At 34.8% G+C, this 17,803-nt stretch overlaps 3 protein-coding genes across 5 annotated transcripts; 1 reads left to right on the top strand and 2 right to left on the bottom strand.

Moving 5' to 3' along the window:
* The first annotated feature begins 1,292 nt into the window (after window positions 1-1,292).
* LOC122297251 (tubby-like F-box protein 5) lies at window positions 1,293-4,464 on the top strand. 2 transcript variants are annotated; one of them, XM_043107266.1, is made up of 5 exons: window positions 1,293-1,673; window positions 2,291-2,690; window positions 2,810-2,897; window positions 3,320-3,449; window positions 3,540-4,464. In XM_043107266.1, the coding sequence occupies exons 2-5, from the start codon at window positions 2,331-2,333 to the stop codon at window positions 4,210-4,212; spliced, it is 1,251 nt and encodes a 416-aa protein (XP_042963200.1). In that variant the 5' UTR covers window positions 1,293-1,673; window positions 2,291-2,330; the 3' UTR covers window positions 4,213-4,464. The 2 variants fall into 2 exon arrangements, with proteins under 2 accessions (XP_042963200.1, XP_042963191.1); XM_043107257.1 differs by having other exon boundaries at window positions 2,284-2,690.
* A 1,963-nt stretch (window positions 4,465-6,427) lies between these two features.
* LOC122297276 (anaphase-promoting complex subunit 10) lies at window positions 6,428-8,574 on the bottom strand. Its single transcript, XM_043107298.1, has 6 exons — window positions 8,157-8,574; window positions 7,989-8,049; window positions 7,798-7,890; window positions 7,558-7,628; window positions 6,822-6,926; window positions 6,428-6,732 (listed from the first exon to the last, which is right to left on the bottom strand). Exons 1-6 carry the CDS (start codon window positions 8,333-8,335, stop codon window positions 6,663-6,665), a joined length of 579 nt encoding a protein of 192 aa, XP_042963232.1. The 5' UTR covers window positions 8,336-8,574; the 3' UTR covers window positions 6,428-6,662.
* Window positions 8,575-9,467: 893 nt separating this feature from the next.
* On the bottom strand, window positions 9,468-14,667 carry LOC122297263 (DNA-directed RNA polymerases II and IV subunit 5A-like). Of its 2 annotated transcripts, none has more exons than XM_043107287.1 (5): window positions 14,515-14,667; window positions 14,044-14,251; window positions 11,641-11,820; window positions 10,661-10,774; window positions 9,468-9,917 (listed from the first exon to the last, which is right to left on the bottom strand). In XM_043107287.1, exons 2-5 carry the CDS (start codon window positions 14,242-14,244, stop codon window positions 9,792-9,794), a joined length of 621 nt encoding a protein of 206 aa, XP_042963221.1. In that variant the 5' UTR covers window positions 14,245-14,251; window positions 14,515-14,667; the 3' UTR covers window positions 9,468-9,791. The 2 variants fall into 2 exon arrangements, with proteins under 2 accessions (XP_042963221.1, XP_042963212.1); XM_043107278.1 differs by having other exon boundaries at window positions 14,472-14,637.
* Between the last annotated feature and the right edge of the window lie 3,136 nt (window positions 14,668-17,803).

The following is a 17,803-nucleotide window of genomic DNA, read 5'->3' as shown; positions in this document are numbered from 1 at the left end:
TTGGTGAATTGAAAAAAATAAAATAAAAATAAAGGTTAATGTAAAACAATAAGAAAAGTACAAAGCAACATTGCCATTATTGGAACAAATATCATTTATTACTTTTATGAGGAATTACTCATTTTGCAATGTAATACCCAAATAATGGATCCATATCCTCTAATGCTTTTAGACCCTACTAGAGTGAAAAAGATAGCCACCTTTCAATATTTCTACTTGTCCAAATAAATGCTTAATTAAAGTTTATTAAAGTGAGATAACTTAATATTGCATACAGTCGTAGAGCGTGTAAATATCGTATAGACGTTTTAAAAAAAAATAGGATCTACTATTAAAAATTTAATTTTTTTTTCATTTTAATCCCGTATTTATTCATTTTTTTAAAATAATTACGCAGCATTTATATACTCACGATTGTAACTATTATTTCTCCACTTTAAACTCTAAGTTCAGGCAGATCTAAATCTATAATTTTGATAGATCCAATTGTTATAAGTGATTCAATAAATCAACCAATATATTTATCTAATTAATAGAGTATTTTTTATGCATACGTTCATAAATTTAATACAAAATACTCAACCATCTCCTATTATTTTTTTGTTTAACTAAAGAAAATAACAAACTACATATTTATCTTCAATCTTTCTATTATTCTTATTTAATGCAATGACTAAAAAAGTTAATGTATATTTAGTTTTGACATATTTTGTACAAAAAATAAAAGGAAAAAAAACTCAATTATCAAATACAACTTAAAAAATAAATATTGTATTGAATTAGTTAGAATTAGCCTGAAATTAACTGTAATCAACATATATAGGCCTATAGAAGCAGTTGGATTAACTATTCAAAAATACATTAAAATTGGTTGAATTATTATAAATTGAAATTTTTCAAATTTTAGAAAATAGAAAAAGATGTTTATTGAATTCTTAAATGTCTCATTTGATTACACAATTTAGATTAGATGAGATTTAAAAAATTTTATTTTAAAATTTAAAAAATTTAAATTATTTATTAAATTTTATGTAAAAAATTAAAAAAATATAATAATTATATAAAATAAGATAAAACTGTTGTATAATCAAATCAGTCTTAAAATTTTCATAAAAATAAAATTCTTAAATTAATATAATTAGACTAATACGTTGGAGAACTTTATTTATAGAAAGAAAGGTGAGGATGGACACGTGCACTAAGTTACGAGCACAGCAGACCTTAGATTCCCTCCAAGTAAATCTGAGTTAGAAAAAAAAAAAAAAAAAAAAGGGAAAGAAGGGTGGGGGTAGGGGGGATCCGGTTTTTAAGGGAGGGGGAGAGAGATATTTGGATATGGGTGCCGGAGTCCTTCAATCCAGACGAAGAAGCTGAGCCCTTGCGGTTGTGGTGTCGTTCGTCTTCACTGCGGTGATTGAGCCGGCACCGTGGGTTTTGTGGCGGAGGCAACGACTCTACAACGCTCCGGTAGTTGCGATTGCGGGCTACGCCGTGACGGATCCTCAACCATCTCTCTCTCTCTCTCTCTCTCTGTGGATCCGGCATTTTGAGCGGTTTCTCGGTGACCCGCGGTTGTGTCCTCCAAATGACATTTGTGAAAGAAATCTAGGTTCTGGATTTCTGAGCTGGTTCAGTCCGATCCGTGTGGTCTGTTGTGCGGTGTCTCTGGACAGGTTGTTTACTTGTTTATGATCTTCGATTTTTGGATCCACATTTCTGGATTATGAAGCTTTGTTCTTTTCTTTAGCAATGATTTTGCTTTTCTGGTTTTTGAAATCGTATATTTTGCATTGATTTAGTTTCATCACGTTTTGTAAATCTTATCTTTTGGAGTTTATGGCTTTCACATATAGTTCTTCCTCCCTTTTTTTTTTTTTTTTTGTTCCTTTAAAATTCTGTTTGAGATTTTAATGAGTTTGGGGGCTATGATTGGTTTCGGAACAAAAGATTTTGGTTGTGAAACTTAAATCCGGAAAAATACGGAAATTTTCTGTCTTTTTCCACAGTGATTAACCTGAGTTTTAGCCTAGTAAGGTTTAATTGCGCTGAAAGGGACTGGGCTTGTATACGTCCTATAGCTCACATTCTGAAACTAGATGAGTAAATTCTGACTTTACTTTATACGCAGAACATTCAAAAGAAAAGTTAAAAAAAGAAGAAGTTAGATTTGCGTACGCAGTAGAAAACAGATAGCATCTACGATTTTTTTCTTCTTTTAAAAAACTTCTGGAATCGGTCTAACTGGTTATTGGTTATTGCTGCATCTCAAACTATTTTCATCAGCTTGCAGTGGAATAGTGAGGGAGAGGGGCAATATACGATATATTAAGATGTCCCTTAGAAGCATTATTCGTGAGCTGCGGGAGATGAGGGATGGAATTGGAAGCATGTCAAGGAGAAGAGGGGAAAGGAAGATTTGGCATAGGAAGACAAGGTCGCATATTGCTCCTGATCAAACACCAGCAACCTCGTCCGAATCAATTCAGCAGCAGGGCCGGTGGTCGAATTTACCACCGGAATTGCTCTTGGACATAATCCGGAGGGTAGAAGAGAGTGAGACATCGTGGCCTGCTCGGGCAGTCGTGGTCTGTTGTGCTTCTGTTTGTAAGTCATGGAGGGTAATTACTAGGGAGATTGTCAAAACTCCCGAGCAATGTGGAAGGCTCACCTTTCCTATCTCATTGAAGCAGGTAATTATGCTTCCTTCTTGTTTTCGGCTTTCTCTCTCTGTTTTTTTTTACTTCTCTTTTCTTTTCACTTCGGCGTTTGTGTTTTCCCATCGTCATTAACTCTTTTTGTGCTTGAATAGCCGGGCCCTCGCGAGTCTCCAATACAGTGCTTTATCAAGAGGGACAGAGCCACTTCTACCTATTGTCTGTACTACGGTCTAGTGCCTTGTGAGTAATCTTATGTTTTCTCATTCTCAATGAATTTGAGCTTTTTCTGCGGATAAAAAATGAATTTGAGGTTTTTTTTAATGAACCTAGACTTATTGCTTGCGAATTTTGTACTCCATTTTTTCTGGTCTTCAAATCATTCACATCTTGATTTGATACTACTATGCTTGGAGATTTGTATTCACAAAAGATTATTGCTTATTTCATTGTGAACCCTATTCCTGAATTATTCAGTTGAGGAACTTAAGGTAGCACTGCTACTGATTAGCCTAATATGGAAATAGATAAATTTTATATGAATTATTTCTGAGATTGTTTTTTCTTTGTTAAGAAAATTCTAAAATAAAAATATCTGCCCCCGTTGGTGTGGAAAAAATGCCAGCTCCTTCGTGGTTCTCACTTTGATTTTATTAAATTGACAGCCGAAGATGAGAGTGATAAATTGTTGTTAGCAGCCAAAAAGATCAGAAGGGCAACAAGCACCGACTTTGTTATATCTTTGGTTGCAGATGATTTTTCTAGGGCCAGCAGTACATATGTTGGTAAACTGAGGCAAGTCTTGGCATTTAAACTTGCTACCTGCCCTCTTGCCCCCTCTTCTTCATTCGTTTCCTCTAAAATTCATTGACCAATATTTGTCAGGTCTAATTTCCTGGGTACAAAGTTCACCATATATGACAGCCAACCTCCATGTGAAGCCATGGTTCAACTAAATAGTCGATCCAGCCGAAGATTCCATTCTAAGCAGGTGTCTCCTAGAGTTCCGGCGTGTAATTACAGTGTAGGGACTATCTCCTATGAGCTCAATGTTCTTCGCACAAGGGGCCCAAGGAGAATGCATTGTGTCATGAACTCCATACCTGTCTCTTCTATTGAGGAGGGCGGAAACGCTCCAACACCGACATCATTCCCGCACTCCTTTGATGAACAGTTTTCTCCTTTAGCAGGTCCAAAAGGAAAGGATTTGATTACAGATTTCAGCTCCACAAGCCTTTCAGAGACACGGGGATCAATCCTGGGCCTGGGAGAGCCACTGGTCCTTAAGAACAAGGCTCCTAGATGGCATGAGCAGCTGCAGTGCTGGTGCTTGAATTTCAGGGGGCGTGTTACTGTGGCCTCTGTTAAGAATTTCCAGCTTGTGGCATCTGTGGGTCCATCCCACAATGTTTCAGCTGCAGAGCAAGAAAAGGTAATCTTGCAGTTTGGAAAGATTGGAAAAGACATCTTCACCATGGATTATCGCTACCCACTTTCTGCCTTCCAAGCCTTTGCCGTCTGCTTGAGTAGCTTTGACACCAAACCAGCCTGTGAATGAAACCCATGTTGCCTTTGGTTGGAGATAGTGCTCTCCGTTTGCTGAATTTCTTCTCTAATTTTTGGGAATATAAATATGCTCTTCCTGGTAATTCAGCACGCATGGCCGTTCACAGCTGAGAATCATGTGCAGCCTGTAGTGTTTTTTTTTTTTCTTTCCACATTATTTTCCTTTTCCCTTGGGAATTTGACTCGAATGGTGTTCCACCAACCTGGCACTACTGAAATTAAATTAAAAATAATTTAAAGTTAATTATGTGTACATATTCGACTGACTTAAGACTACTGAAATCTCTCATCTTTAGATACACTGTCAGTTTCTATGGGCAATTCCTTAAATGAAAAAAAACTTATTTAAAATACAACCATCAATTAAAATAAAATGTTACATTTTTCCATTACCTGTGATCGTGCATTTATTATTATTATTTTTTTTTTTGAAAAAATAATATTTATAATATTTAAAATACAACCATCAATTAAAATAAAGTAATTTTATACATCACTTAATATAACACTTTTTAATATCAGATTTTTAATTTTTTTCATTTAATAATTATTTAATCATTATTCAAACACAAAAAGTAATACAATTTTTACAAACTTCATAATAAAAATTGTATTCATTTTATTCAATTTTTTCTATATTCTTTCTAAAATATCTAATAAAATATCTGCACTTTAATAAAATACTAAGAGCATATATATATATATATATGTATTATATTATATTATATTTAGAGAGATGCTATTTGCTAAGCAGCAAATAAGAATCGAAGTTGTTTTCCAGTGCATAGATCGTGTCACCCAAAAGAGGAGCCATATCTTACTTAACTAATCAACACAAATAGATGATATTTGATTCCTTCATTCATCTTGTCTTTATATCATACACTCCAACACCTTTGATTTTCATGCCACAATTGCTTTTATTTTAAGTAATGCCAATTATCATCCTATTTATATTGGTTAACTTTTCATCATCCTCTTATGCAATAACAGCCATCAACTTGATTTTCAATCCTTAAATGTCTTTTTAGAGCAATGCTAAATTTCATTTCAAGTTTTTTCATTCCTAGTCATACTTGTAGAAGTGTAACATTTTAAGTGACTTTATATGTCAACCACTCAAATTAACAGCTATTTAAAAATGTATTATATTAACATTTCTTGTACTCCTAAAATCAAGATCTTGGCATTTCTTTCTAATTATAATCTCTCTATTTGGAGAGATAAATATGGTGTGAATTTTATAATATTTTTTGAAAATTTAATACTCAAAATCGACACAAGGAAGAATAAATATTGCGTGATTATGTGGCCCTATTTGGATAGTGAGAATATTTCATTTCATCTCGTCATTACAATTTTTCTAAATTTTCATGTAAAATATAATAAATAATTCAATTTTTTTAAATTTTAAAATAATAATAATATTAAAAAATAAAATTTAAATGATATTTTATTTAACTTTCAATTTTTATCTCAACTCATTATCTAAATGAAACCTAAAACTCTTTTGTAAAGTAAATTTAATATATTATATCAAATCATATTAGTTTATAAGTTATGAGACACCTTTGAAAACTTAGCAGTCCTCTTCCATTTTGTGTGCATATGATATTAACCACAAATAATGATATCCATATAAACTATTTTACAATCAAGCAATATTAAATTACCTTTTAATAAAAAAAATATTACTTTTTTTTAAAAAAAAAAAAATTAGTTGCAAGCACAATTGTGCACTAATATATGCACCAATCTATTGTGATTGGACAAAAAATAAATTTTATTAAAAACAGTGATAATTTAAAATTTAAGTATAAAAGAATCAGTATTGGTATGCAAATTAATACGCGACTTTACTTATATGTAACAAAATTCTTAAAAAAAAATACTTAGAAATCTCATATCATGACCGCCCCCTACTTAAACAAACAAACAAGAAAAAAACAAAAACAAAAAACAAAAACAAAGAAAGTAGATACAACTCTCCTCAGTTCAAAAGCATGAAACAAGCACCATTCTGGGAATGATTCCCAAATCTTGTAAACAAGCTTTATGAGGCACAATGAACCTGGGAAACATTACCCGTGCGGTGTTCTTGCGCTTGGCATAAACCTGGAATGCCAAGTAGCAAAACCAAATTCCCAATGTCTTTTCGGAAGATGTCAGAAATGTCAGGAGGAATTAAGAAATAAAGCAACAGCGGATTGGTCCCAAATTCAAGCTACACCAAGCAATCACTTCACAAATCAAAGTTAAACAACCAAGATTTCTGGCAACAAGGGACCGTACAAAAATTGTATTAATTTTAGAATTGAGAAAATAAAATGTCACAAATATACATAACTAGAGATTTCTCCTGGTTTTTATAATGATCCGATTACTGTAAGCAGCATGCTTTTATCCTACTTAACTCAACAAAGTTTTGCCGTGTCACCTTTCTCATCTCACGGAAGAGTAGTTAATGAACTCCCTCGAAGTAAAGTGAAATGGTTGATGGGGAATAGGGTTCCTGCAATGGGGAAATTTTATTTATCTTATCCGTTAAACTATTAATGATCAGTAATTGCTGAAAAAAATAAAAACCATAAGAAGACTGACGGTCGAGGTCCATAAAGTTTGATCTGGCGTAGATGAGTATCCCTCCCATTTAGATGGTTTGACAACACAGCAATTTGCAACATAAAAGTGTTGACAAAAGTTTCCCTGCAGAAAATGAGGATATAAAGTTCATGATACGAAAATCAGTGCAGAAAAATACAAACCACACATTATGGGCTAGGTGTTTTCTCTTGTATACATCCAGTGTAACTTGGTTACGCCTATTGATATTAATACATTTTTACTTAGAATACAACCACAAATGATACAAAAAACCCCAATCAATTTCCTTAATCTCAGGCATTCTCACGGTTCAATCACACGGTAATCGATTTTCACTTAGCAACTCCACAGCAGCAAAGTTCCAGTGCAGATGCATAACATCAAACCTGATCCCAAAATTTAAAAGAGGAATTGCCTTACAATTCTCCCTCTTTTTGGCAATATACCACACGTATGTCTGTACTGGCACATTTACAGCAACCCCATCTGAGTGCATGGCCAGTGTAGAGAGGCCATCATCTTTTAGAGATCATATTGATCATATATTTTATCTTCTCTTGAGGACTTATATCAATAATAACCAATAGCTACAGCTTCTTGATAGGAATTTACTGAAATTCTCAAATGCAAGGCTAGATTGGATCATTTCCACGAAGGATAGATAATCAATATGCGCGTGGTTGAAAGAACAACAGCTAAAATAGAACACGTAAAAATGGCTTCAGTCACTTACCTAGGATCATTTCCAGATAAGGATAGATAAACCCAACCAGTTGGCTTGACAAGTTCCATTGTTTTTATCTCCTAAAAATATTTTCAAGGAGCACAAGCATATTAACCACTGACTTGGAGAACAGATTCCAATTAAAAACAAAAGATATAGATCACTGCTTAAGTTATACATGTTCCGATTAAATCACTATTGACGTAATCACTTAGACGTATTATCAATAATCCAAAACAGAGAACTTACCTTCAGGTTGTGGAAGCCATCACCGGCACGAATGGATATCTTACTCGGAGTATAGCTCTCATCAAGCTTGAAATCCAAATAAAGAACAACTAACTTCAAAACAAAACAAACCCATTAATTTTAACTAGTTAACAAAAAAGAAAAAAGAAGAATCAAGCAAAATCTAAGCTCAAAATCTGCATATCACATACTTGAAGCTTAACCTTCTTTTGGAATTGAATATTAACCAGATGAGGTTGTGCGCCATCTGATCTGAAACCCAAAAATGTAACAACAAACGCAATGGTTGGGTTTTCGAAGATAGAAAGAGGAAGAAATCAGAGAGATTGATTTTTGGAGTTATGGGTGTAATTAATTACTGCCAATAGGTTTCGAGGTTGTCGTCGCGTAGAGAAGAGACACCATTGCCAGGCTTGCAAGAGCTAACACTCCAGGCCGCTTTCTTCCCCATTTCTCTAAGGTCATCTTCCACTATCAGCACCGGATTCCCACCTGTAACTTTCCCTTCATCTTCTCCTTCCGACGATTCCGTCGCCATAACCTAATCCTTGCTTTCTTAAAATTGATTTTGTCGAAGCCTAACTTTCTTAGAATCACTCTAATTATCTGTGAACCCTCCTGCAATCAACTGAATCGAAAGCAAAGCCCAAAGCGAAAATAATTTCAGAACCCTAATATAACCGAGCTCAGCATACAAAAGTCAAGTAAAAAACCATGAAAAAAATTCTCGTATTTCCTTAAGTTTGTGAAATAAAATGAGAAATATATAATATCGCATTTTAAATATTTTTTAAAACGATTTATGCATAAAAGTAAATGGGAGATATAAGAGTAGGAAATGAGGAATTACAATCAACAATAGAAAGAAGAGAAAAAATATACACCATGGAGATCCTTTAAAAAATAAATAATTAGACTTTTATTTATAAATAAGAAATTATATTTACAGTTCACTGGTATGTAATTCATGCATTCTCTTAAAAAAATAGATAAATATGAGACTTATATAAAAAATTTAATTTAATTTTTTTAAAATATACAGAGTTTAGAATCACAACACTTGCACGAGACTCATATGCCGTTATGATTGTGCTTGTGGCTCATGCGTTAGTTAAGCGATTGCAATTTGTATCGGGTAATGATACACTTATAAACTCTTCTACATTTCATTCTAAATCAACCAATATAATTGTGACACTTTATTAAAAAAATAATTTCAATTTTACATAGATACTTTTCAGTTTAAGAAGAGAAGTAAAATAGGTGTAGAATTATAAGTTAAATCATTTTTCCATTTATGTCTCCCTTGGACTATCTACAGCCTCAGAATGTATTGTTGTCACTTGGGTACTCAAGAGGGAGGAGGTAGATAAGTTGTTGCCTGAGTTCTTCTGAATAAAAGTTTCCTTTTAATCTCCACACATTCTGTGTATCCAATTAAAAATTTAAAACTACAGGTCATCCGTTGAGTCCCTCGTTTTCCTAATTAGTTTCCCCTTCAATTAGAAAGAAGACACGAGTCCCAACGAAAAAGCCCCCAACACGTCATTGTTAATTTTTAATGTTGTTCGTAACTGAATCAGCTTCAAAATTCCTTCTTTGGACCCATGGAACTTATCAAAAAAAAATTTTAGCACAATTCTTCTGACCATATGGTAATATCTTAATTCTTCAGAGAAACGGTTTCTGAAATTTATTTGTTGTTCCAATTCTGTCTATCAATGGGTATGCCCCATTCCAGACATGGACACGGCAAACAAGCACACATGAGATTACTATAACTATAAGATCCTTTACTATCCCAACTGCACTACAAACAACACTCCCACACAGCAAATACCGGGATTCACAACTAGGCAGTAGGGCATAAATGAGTTCAAGTGTTGTCTATAAATGATAATATCCCCCATTAAATCATCATTGAATTTGAGTTCTCCAGCCATTTTGACACAGGCAAAGAGCAGTTTCAACTTGAGTTGTGTTTCAACTTGTATTCATACTACGTATCGGTAAGTGATGTATCGTCCTGCAGTTTCACTTGGCCGGATTATCTTCACAACCTGTCCACGCTTCAGTCCATAGTATCTTGCAACAGGATCTGTCACTTGCATACGAGGCAGCTGAATTCAATCCAATCATAACATAAGACAGCAAACATCAGAATATTATGATGTTCAACAGATGCAGAACAAGTTATGCATTCAGAAGACTGACGTCCATCTAGAGATACAGTAGAAATAAATCATGATTCACATTATATGAATAATTAACACCAAAACACAAGGGTTCAAAATATCTTAGGACCATGTAACTGATCGTGAGAATGCCCTTCATTAGAGCAAAACATTTGAATCATTAGAAATCCTTGTTTGCTCGTTATTTAATTTCCTCCTTAAAAGCACAAAGCTGTGAATTACAACAGAAATGTAGGCTTGCATGTCCTAACAAATTGAGCTTAAAATGTGGTAACAGAACCCCCTGTGTAGGGTTTAAACTTTAAGCAAAGGCCGGGAGTAAGAACCTACAACAAAATTGATGCTAATTTGGTAACAGAAATGTTGACTATGTTATATTTACTTCTAACAGCGGACTCTCAGGAATTTCTATATTTGGAGCATGAACCTTCCACAAAATTGATGCTAAATGATTTATTTTGCATACTATTAGTCATTTCAAACTAAAAAGATTTTTGTAGTGTGCATACCTATGTCGCAGATCATGGCATTTTATAAGTAGGTTATAGCATATTTTGTATCGTCCAAGCCTCTGGTGTGAGCAACTAATCTTTTAGATACTAAGAAACGTTACTCTTACCATTTCCAAGTATTTGAACTGCAATGTTAACACATACTGAGTCACTGACCTGTGTTTCTTTCACAGTGTACCTCTCCAGCAAAGTCTTCTTCTCCTCATTTGTAAGCACCTGATGCTCAGGAACAAGCACATGCTCTTTAATGTTTATCAACAACTCTGCCTCCTGTATAAATGAGTTAGTTATTAATGAAAAGAATTAGAAACTAAAAGAGAGAAAGAATAATGCATGCCAATAAACTATAGAATTAGTAAAAACAATGCACGCCATTAACTATAGATGCAAATTGTCGTTGATAATAAGGTAAGATCCAGATAAGAATCAGGGAAATATCCACACCCCGCAGTAGTTGAATATGTGCCGTAGATGGCAACCAAATGGCACGCCACCAAAAAACAACTCAAAACATATCGGCAACAATTCATGTGTCAGAAAGATGTCCCAATATAATTACTTCATCAACTTTAGAATAAATCAGTTTGAAGGAAACTAAATGTGATACCCCATTTTGATAAGTGATAAAGGTAGATGGCATATGAGATCCCACATTGCTTGGAAGGGAGAAGTTCTTGCTCTTTATAACGGTTCCAATGGGGCTCCAATTATGTCATTGACTAGATCTTTTGAACTATAAGTCATGTGGCCCGTGCCTTCAATGGGAGTGTTACACTAAATGTAACAACAAAGACAGTATTTCTTCTGGGATATCTTTTAACAAACTTCCTTCAATCATTAAGTTAGAAGTATGGGTGACTTACTGGATAAACATCCCAAGTGCAACTTCTGTAGTAAAATACTATATTCCAACTGCCATACCACCAATTGACCATTAAAAAAACAAAAAGAGAGATGAACCTAGCCAATAAACCATCAGAGCCTCAAAGACCCTTGGGAGACATTTAAGTAGGTATTGAATAGCCCTGATGTTTATGGTACTAAGATTCCTCTGCAAGAAACAACAAAAAAGCGAGGTGCTAGATGTAATTCAAAAGCCACAAAATTCTTACAACATCATTGAAGCAATCTCTCACCTGGAAAACCTCCAAGTGGAATTTTGTAGAAATCTCATTTATGGAGCTCCGAGCAAATGGCGTCAAATTTTGTTGAACAACCAAGATTGCTCTAAAGACATTCTCTGATTTCATGCGCTGGGAATAAGTCTTCATTGTCTTAACACCAACCTTTTGTTCCTCAGGGAAGAAGATATAAATCTGGTATACAAGAAACAACGAATAAGAAGACGAACAAAAGAATGCAGTGAAAAATAAATCAGCGCAGGCAACTTACAGTCTAAGAACTCTCATTCGCACGTGCGTGCACACATACACACACGGGGACAAAAAAGTAAAAGTAAATATGAGGAAATTCTGCACTGAGAAAAATCTAAACTATACCAGAAGCAAGATAAAGTTAAACAGGGCTAGCCAACAACTATATTGAGGATCAACTCCCTTACATTTTTATATCATTACAGATATAATTGTCAGCCACAGCCACTGATATGAACAACAATAAACGAAAACATAACTAACAAAACAAGAACAATGAGAAAGACATAAATTCAACCAAGAATACTCTACTAGAGCCACAATGCTTCTATGAAGAAAAGGAAACCTCTTTGAGTGAAGTGGAGAAGGGCTTTATATAGAAAGCCTTTTCACTCCAGACCATGGCACTCTTATGTTTGGAGATCCCTTTATCATTTTCTGCCAGTTCTACAATCTGAAAGTCTATGGAAAGTTAGACAAGGCACCATAAATTTCGGGTTTGATGACTAGATGGGTGATGGTTCTCTAGCCTTTAGGGGCTTATTTGTTTCAAACTTAACGTGTCAAATCAAAGACCCTTCCAGTGCTAATGTTTGGCATACATAAAAGCTTGGAGTTTTGGTTTCTTTAGGCCTCCTGCGTGATGCTCTTAACACTAACATCAAGTTGAAGGATGGAAATGGTATTAGACTTAGGAAGCACACAAATGATGGGAATTCACTTGCATGGGATTTTTTGAGGTCTCGTTCTCCTCAATTTCCTTTCGCTAAATTCATTTGGATTTCTGTGCTTCCAACCAAGATTTCATTTTTCATCTGCAAATTGTGGAATGGAGGTATTGCTTTCGATCTTAAAGGGCAGCGATGTAGCATTCTTCGGGCCTCAAAATGCAGCTGTTGCTTACATGATGCTATTGAATCTGACTGCCATGTCTGTGTAATGATTGCTCTCTTGCTGAATCTGTTTGGTCTCATTTTGCGCAGCTTTTTGGCGTCTCCTAGCTGACAGCTCTCGGATGGAAGGATAAATTGACTACATGGTGGTCTTTTTTCAAGCGTTCAAGACAATTAATACTACTTTCACAATTAACAACTTGCTTAAATCTTTAATAATTGTGGTTAGCTCGAGACTCAGCAAGATATGAAGGGGTTCAAAAGTCTTCTTCTTTCGTCATTTGGAAGGTTTTTAGATGGCTGAGAGAGTGGAACTTGATAATTAAGCCCGGAAAGGCTCAATCAAAGTCAAATGATATTATCCTTGGAAATACTGCACGTTCCTATACTGCAGGTAAAAATGAAGAGGCCTAAGCTAGTCAAGTGATCATCTTCGGTCAGCTCATTCATGGATTCTTGCTCTTCTTGGAGGGTTGGCACAAATTTTCATGCAAACTTTCTGCATGTAAAGCTGGTTTGATATTGTGTTACCAGCTGGGCATTTATGATCTGTCGAGCAGAAACAGACTCTCTACTTGCAGTAAAATGGTTTCATCAACAGCCAAAATATCCTTAGCGATATACAGATATTTGGGAGGATATCCTTGAATTGGCAACTATCTTGTCTTGTGAGATGCAATCGAGTAATGGAGTAGCTGATGGACTTGCAAACCTTGGTGCAGCTGATCACAACTGATCTTTCTCCTCATCTTGTCATCTACCTCATAAACTGTATGGTATTTTGATGGTTGACAATGCAGGTTTCCCAAATTTTAGATGGAGTTAATTTTTCAGTATCATTCATCGGTTGTAATTGTATAGATATACATTTTGGTCTCTTCCGTTAATACATTAGTTGATTTGATAGAATAAGGTTTTAATGTCTTGGTTTGGGATTTCTTTTAAATCCCATGCTTTATTCAATAGCATATTTATAAAATTGAAGTACCGTCTTCTTCCTTTGAAAAAAAAAAAATACACCTTGTCAGTCACATTTACTTCAACCACAAACCAATCAAACTAATAATACTGCTATTGCAATAGGAAAAGAAAAATGATACTATAATTAAGAAAATTTTACAAAAAGCTTATTTTTGCATTTGTGATATGCTGAAAATTATGAAAATTGAAATTAAAAAAAAAAAAATCTGACAAAAAATATCTTTGACAAGAACAACAAAAGTCCAACAAATACGAAAGAAACATCGATGGAGACAATTGATTAAATACATACCTGATCAGAGCTATTATTTCGCTTGGATTTATTGATAACAAGGTCTTCCCTTTTCATGCTCTCCCCATATTTATTCTTGAACTGCTCTTTGGTCATGTCAATCTCAAAGTCCCCAACAAAATAACCGCGGTCCTTCAGCATTTGCATCACCGTTCTTCGGATCCTGAAAAGCCTAGTGATTTCCTCCTCCGATAGTGTCATTGCTTCACTGATAAGTTTCGGAAGAGTGAAGACAGCTTGTTAATCAGGTACCCACAAAAAATCTTATGTTTATTATCATTATTAATCATGATATAAATCTAGCGTTTGCGAACAACAAGGAATCCTATAACACCAGGCACACGAATATATATATATATATATAGAGAGAGAGAGAGAGAGAGAGAGAGAGAGAGAGAGAGAGAGAGAGAGAGAGCAGAATATCGAACCTCCACCCTCGCGCAGGGTGTCTGATCTGATTAGGGTTGAAACCTCCTCCCTCGCGCAGGGTGTCTGATCTGATGCGGGTTGAGGAAGTTTAGCCTCTCTCTCTCTCTCTCTCCCTCCCAAGCCAAAGAGCGGCTAGCGCTAGTTTGGCTCTCGACTTGTATAAATGATTTTCGCTGTGTACTGAACTCTGAATAACGGAAAAATATAATTACAAGTACAATTATATATTAATCTATGTATTAATATGATGTGATTGGTTAGAAAGTAGATTTTATTAAAAACAGTGTTAATTTAAATTTTAAGTATAAATAAATCAGTATTAATATACAGATTAGTACGCGACTGTATTTATATGTAGCAAAACTCTTGAATAACATAATGTTACGAAAAGAGGCTTGCGTTATTTATAAGTTAAATTTGGTCCCTTTTTTTTTGGTTCTAAAGCTTGCATTTCATTGATATAAAAATATAAGATATATGAAGAGGTGGTGAAGTTTCTCAATAAACACTCCGTTATAACAAATGCACTCCAAAAGGGAAAAATAAATCGGATTTTGTAATCAAAAAATTATTTATCGTAAAGAGGGCAACAATATCTTAAATGATGGTTTTTGCGAACTATGGTGCCACCACTAGAGGTGGTGGTTGTTGTTGGTGATGCACTGCAATTTGTTGGCCTTAGACATCCACAGAAGAGACCAATGCCTTCATCTTCAAAATCGTCAATCAGGAAAAATGAAAATATAGTGGAATAGACGATATTGATTGACTCGAACAACCAGTTGTCAATTTTCTCTGTACCTGCCTATGATGGTGCATGGAGGCCACGCACCAGTGATAGTGGGATTGGGTGGGTCGAATCTAATAGTTCTTGGAATGCCGAAACTATTGATACGGAGCGTGTAACCATTGAGGCATTTTGACATGACAGCGTATAGTGGCCACGTGCATGCTGAGCCATGTGTGAGATAATGGGTCAAGATTTTCACTATAGTTCTGCAATAAATCGGTGGCTAAGAAGTTGCATGGTGGGACGCGTATAGTAAATTGGTCACATGAAAGCTATAGATTAGGCTTAAGCCCGAAAAAAAATATATATAAAATAATAATTAAAAAAAAAAAACTTATAAACAAGTCGGTGCCCTAAATAGAACAAGAGGAGGAAGGGATTCAAGGCTCCATCGTCCTCTCTATAGAACAAGAAGGAGAGGATAAGGTACTCTTTTTTCTTCTTAGAGAGAAGTGGGACTTTTTCTTTGAAGGACGCTGAACTTTTTCAGTGAGATTTGGTCCTTAACTCGTGTAACTCGATTTGAGATTCGTTTCATATGTAATTTTCTTTTGTTTTTACCAACACTGGGTTGTTTGTTGTTCTGGATAGGATCCTTCTGCCTCATTTTTTCTATTGACTAACAATGTGCTAACATGGGTTGTTGTTATATGTGAATGGAATTAGGCTACTGTAGTGTAAGCGTGGAAGAAACTATGAAATAAATAATTATCAGGTAATTTTGGAATACGAACACATAAATGAATGCATACACAATTATTTTTAATGTCATGACATGTTATGATAGGTTAGGAATGTCACATTATCAATATTTTGGAACTACTTGATAATTTTTCTTTTAGAATACCCGAACTACACCTTTAAAAATCTAAACATCACAGACCGAGCCCACCATTGTATCATACCATCTATTTCCTCGTAGAAAACTGTTATTTATATTTATAATTTTTACTTATATAACAATAATTACTTGGGTGTCAGCTATTGATATGCTGAAAATTATAAAATTTGAAATTCAAAATTTGAATTTAAAACAAAAAATACTAAAAAAATAAGTCTTATAAGTAAAATTATAACTAAAATTGGAAGTATATGTAGCACTACTGTAACACCCTGCTCTCCAGATTTACATATAAAATCACTTTTAGATATGCTCGAGGCGGATTGCTAATATTGAACATGACTTAAAAATAAATTTTTTTTAAGTGGCTAATATAAAGATTCCTTATAATAAATAAAGTCATTTTATATTAAAATACTGAAATTATAAATGAGAGTGTGTGGAAGCTTTTAATAACATTTCTCAAAATCTATGCCATAAAAATCATAACTTGAAATCTCTGTACATGATCTAGGAAACTGTCACGCCTCCCTGAACTAAGTTCTGTCTTGCAATTCTACTTTCATAAATATTATTAACTGTGGTGGTTTAAAAATATAAAAACAAATTAAAATGAGTCGATGACTCAGTAAGAAACCTATAATAACGTAAATATACTTAAAAAAAATAAGGTTTTTCATAAAACATTTCATGCTAAGAACTTAAAATTATGATCATTCATACTTATACTTATGTCATGCATGACTTGTTTTGAATTATCTAACTTATCATACTTATCTTCTGGCTCACATATTTAACCTTATGTGCAAGGTTGTGTATTGACCCCACATCCCACGGCCACAAGAGGAGCTGCTAATAGTATTCTAGCATACTATGGTGGACCACGCTTAGATCCGTAACTTGCACGTCCACCTATAAATTCGCATTGGTACTCTGCATCTAAATGACAATCTGATTAATTGTTATGAGCTTAACTTACACTTGATCTTATGAAAACTTACGTGTCTTATGCAACGTGAGATGCATAATACATACATAATTATAATATGCGGAATGAAACATGATGAATGACATGCTTGCAAATATCATGACATGCGTGGTACTTAAACACTGGTTTCAAAAAAACTAGCTTTAATAATAATATATATAATTAGCTAATGTATTTTAATCCTAATTTATGATCAAGCAAGGTAGGTCACCCAATGGGATAGAGAAGAAGTCTTGCTGGGGGAATGAGGAGCTACCTCATATCGAGAGGATCTTAACTTTGGCCTAGATATCCCTTCCACCCCATTGGGCGACCAAGGGATGGCGGCTTGTTCCAACCAAGATATTGCAGAGTTAGAGGCAGTATTCCTTAAGGCCCTATAGCACTCGACACCTAGTGTGCCTAAAGAGCCAACTGTTGTGGAGCACTTTGAGGAGACCGATGGCGCCTCCGCTACTTTAGGTGCCACCCTCTAGGGGGCTCGTTGCTAATTGACTTTTGAGGATCTTTCCCACCAGACGAAGGGGACTGTCTAGAGCGGTGTTGATGACGGCTCTTGTTCTTCGGGCTCTAGCCTTGCTATGACCTTTGATAGTGAGGCACCTCTTGAGCCCACTGCCCCAAGGGCTTTTATTGTGAAGACTTTGTGATGCTAAGTGAGGATGAGTCTTCAGCCTCCTCCTCCCTGCCTAGTGGGTTTACCGAGCAAGAC

Source organism: Carya illinoinensis, chromosome 2 (genome assembly GCF_018687715.1).
Source record: "Carya illinoinensis cultivar Pawnee chromosome 2, C.illinoinensisPawnee_v1, whole genome shotgun sequence".
Taxonomy (NCBI): domain Eukaryota; kingdom Viridiplantae; phylum Streptophyta; class Magnoliopsida; order Fagales; family Juglandaceae; genus Carya; species Carya illinoinensis.
This window is presented reverse-complemented; position numbering and strand designations above follow the sequence as displayed.

Coding starts and splice junctions, on each gene's coding strand:
- LOC122297276 (XM_043107298.1), bottom strand. CDS start 8,335: ATGGCGACGGAATCGTCGGAAGGAGAAGATGAAGGGAAAGTTACAGGT. Junction 8,050..8,156: donor AACCTCGAAACCTATTGGCA/GTAATTAATTAC, acceptor TTTGGGTTTCAG/ATCAGATGGCGCACAACCTC. Junction 6,927..7,557: donor TTATCTGGAAATGATCCTAG/GTAAGTGACTGA, acceptor CATTTTCTGCAG/GGAAACTTTTGTCAACACTT.
- LOC122297251 (XM_043107266.1), top strand. CDS start 2,331: ATGTCCCTTAGAAGCATTATTCGTGAGCTGCGGGAGATGAGGGATGGA. Junction 2,898..3,319: donor GTACTACGGTCTAGTGCCTT/GTGAGTAATCTT, acceptor TTAAATTGACAG/CCGAAGATGAGAGTGATAAA. Junction 3,450..3,539: donor ACATATGTTGGTAAACTGAG/GCAAGTCTTGGC, acceptor AATATTTGTCAG/GTCTAATTTCCTGGGTACAA.
- LOC122297263 (XM_043107287.1), bottom strand. CDS start 14,244: ATGACACTATCGGAGGAGGAAATCACTAGGCTTTTCAGGATCCGAAGA. Junction 11,821..14,043: donor GAAATAATAGCTCTGATCAG/GTATGTATTTAA, acceptor CTTGTATACCAG/ATTTATATCTTCTTCCCTGA. Junction 9,918..10,660: donor ACACTGTGAAAGAAACACAG/GTCAGTGACTCA, acceptor GATTGAATTCAG/CTGCCTCGTATGCAAGTGAC.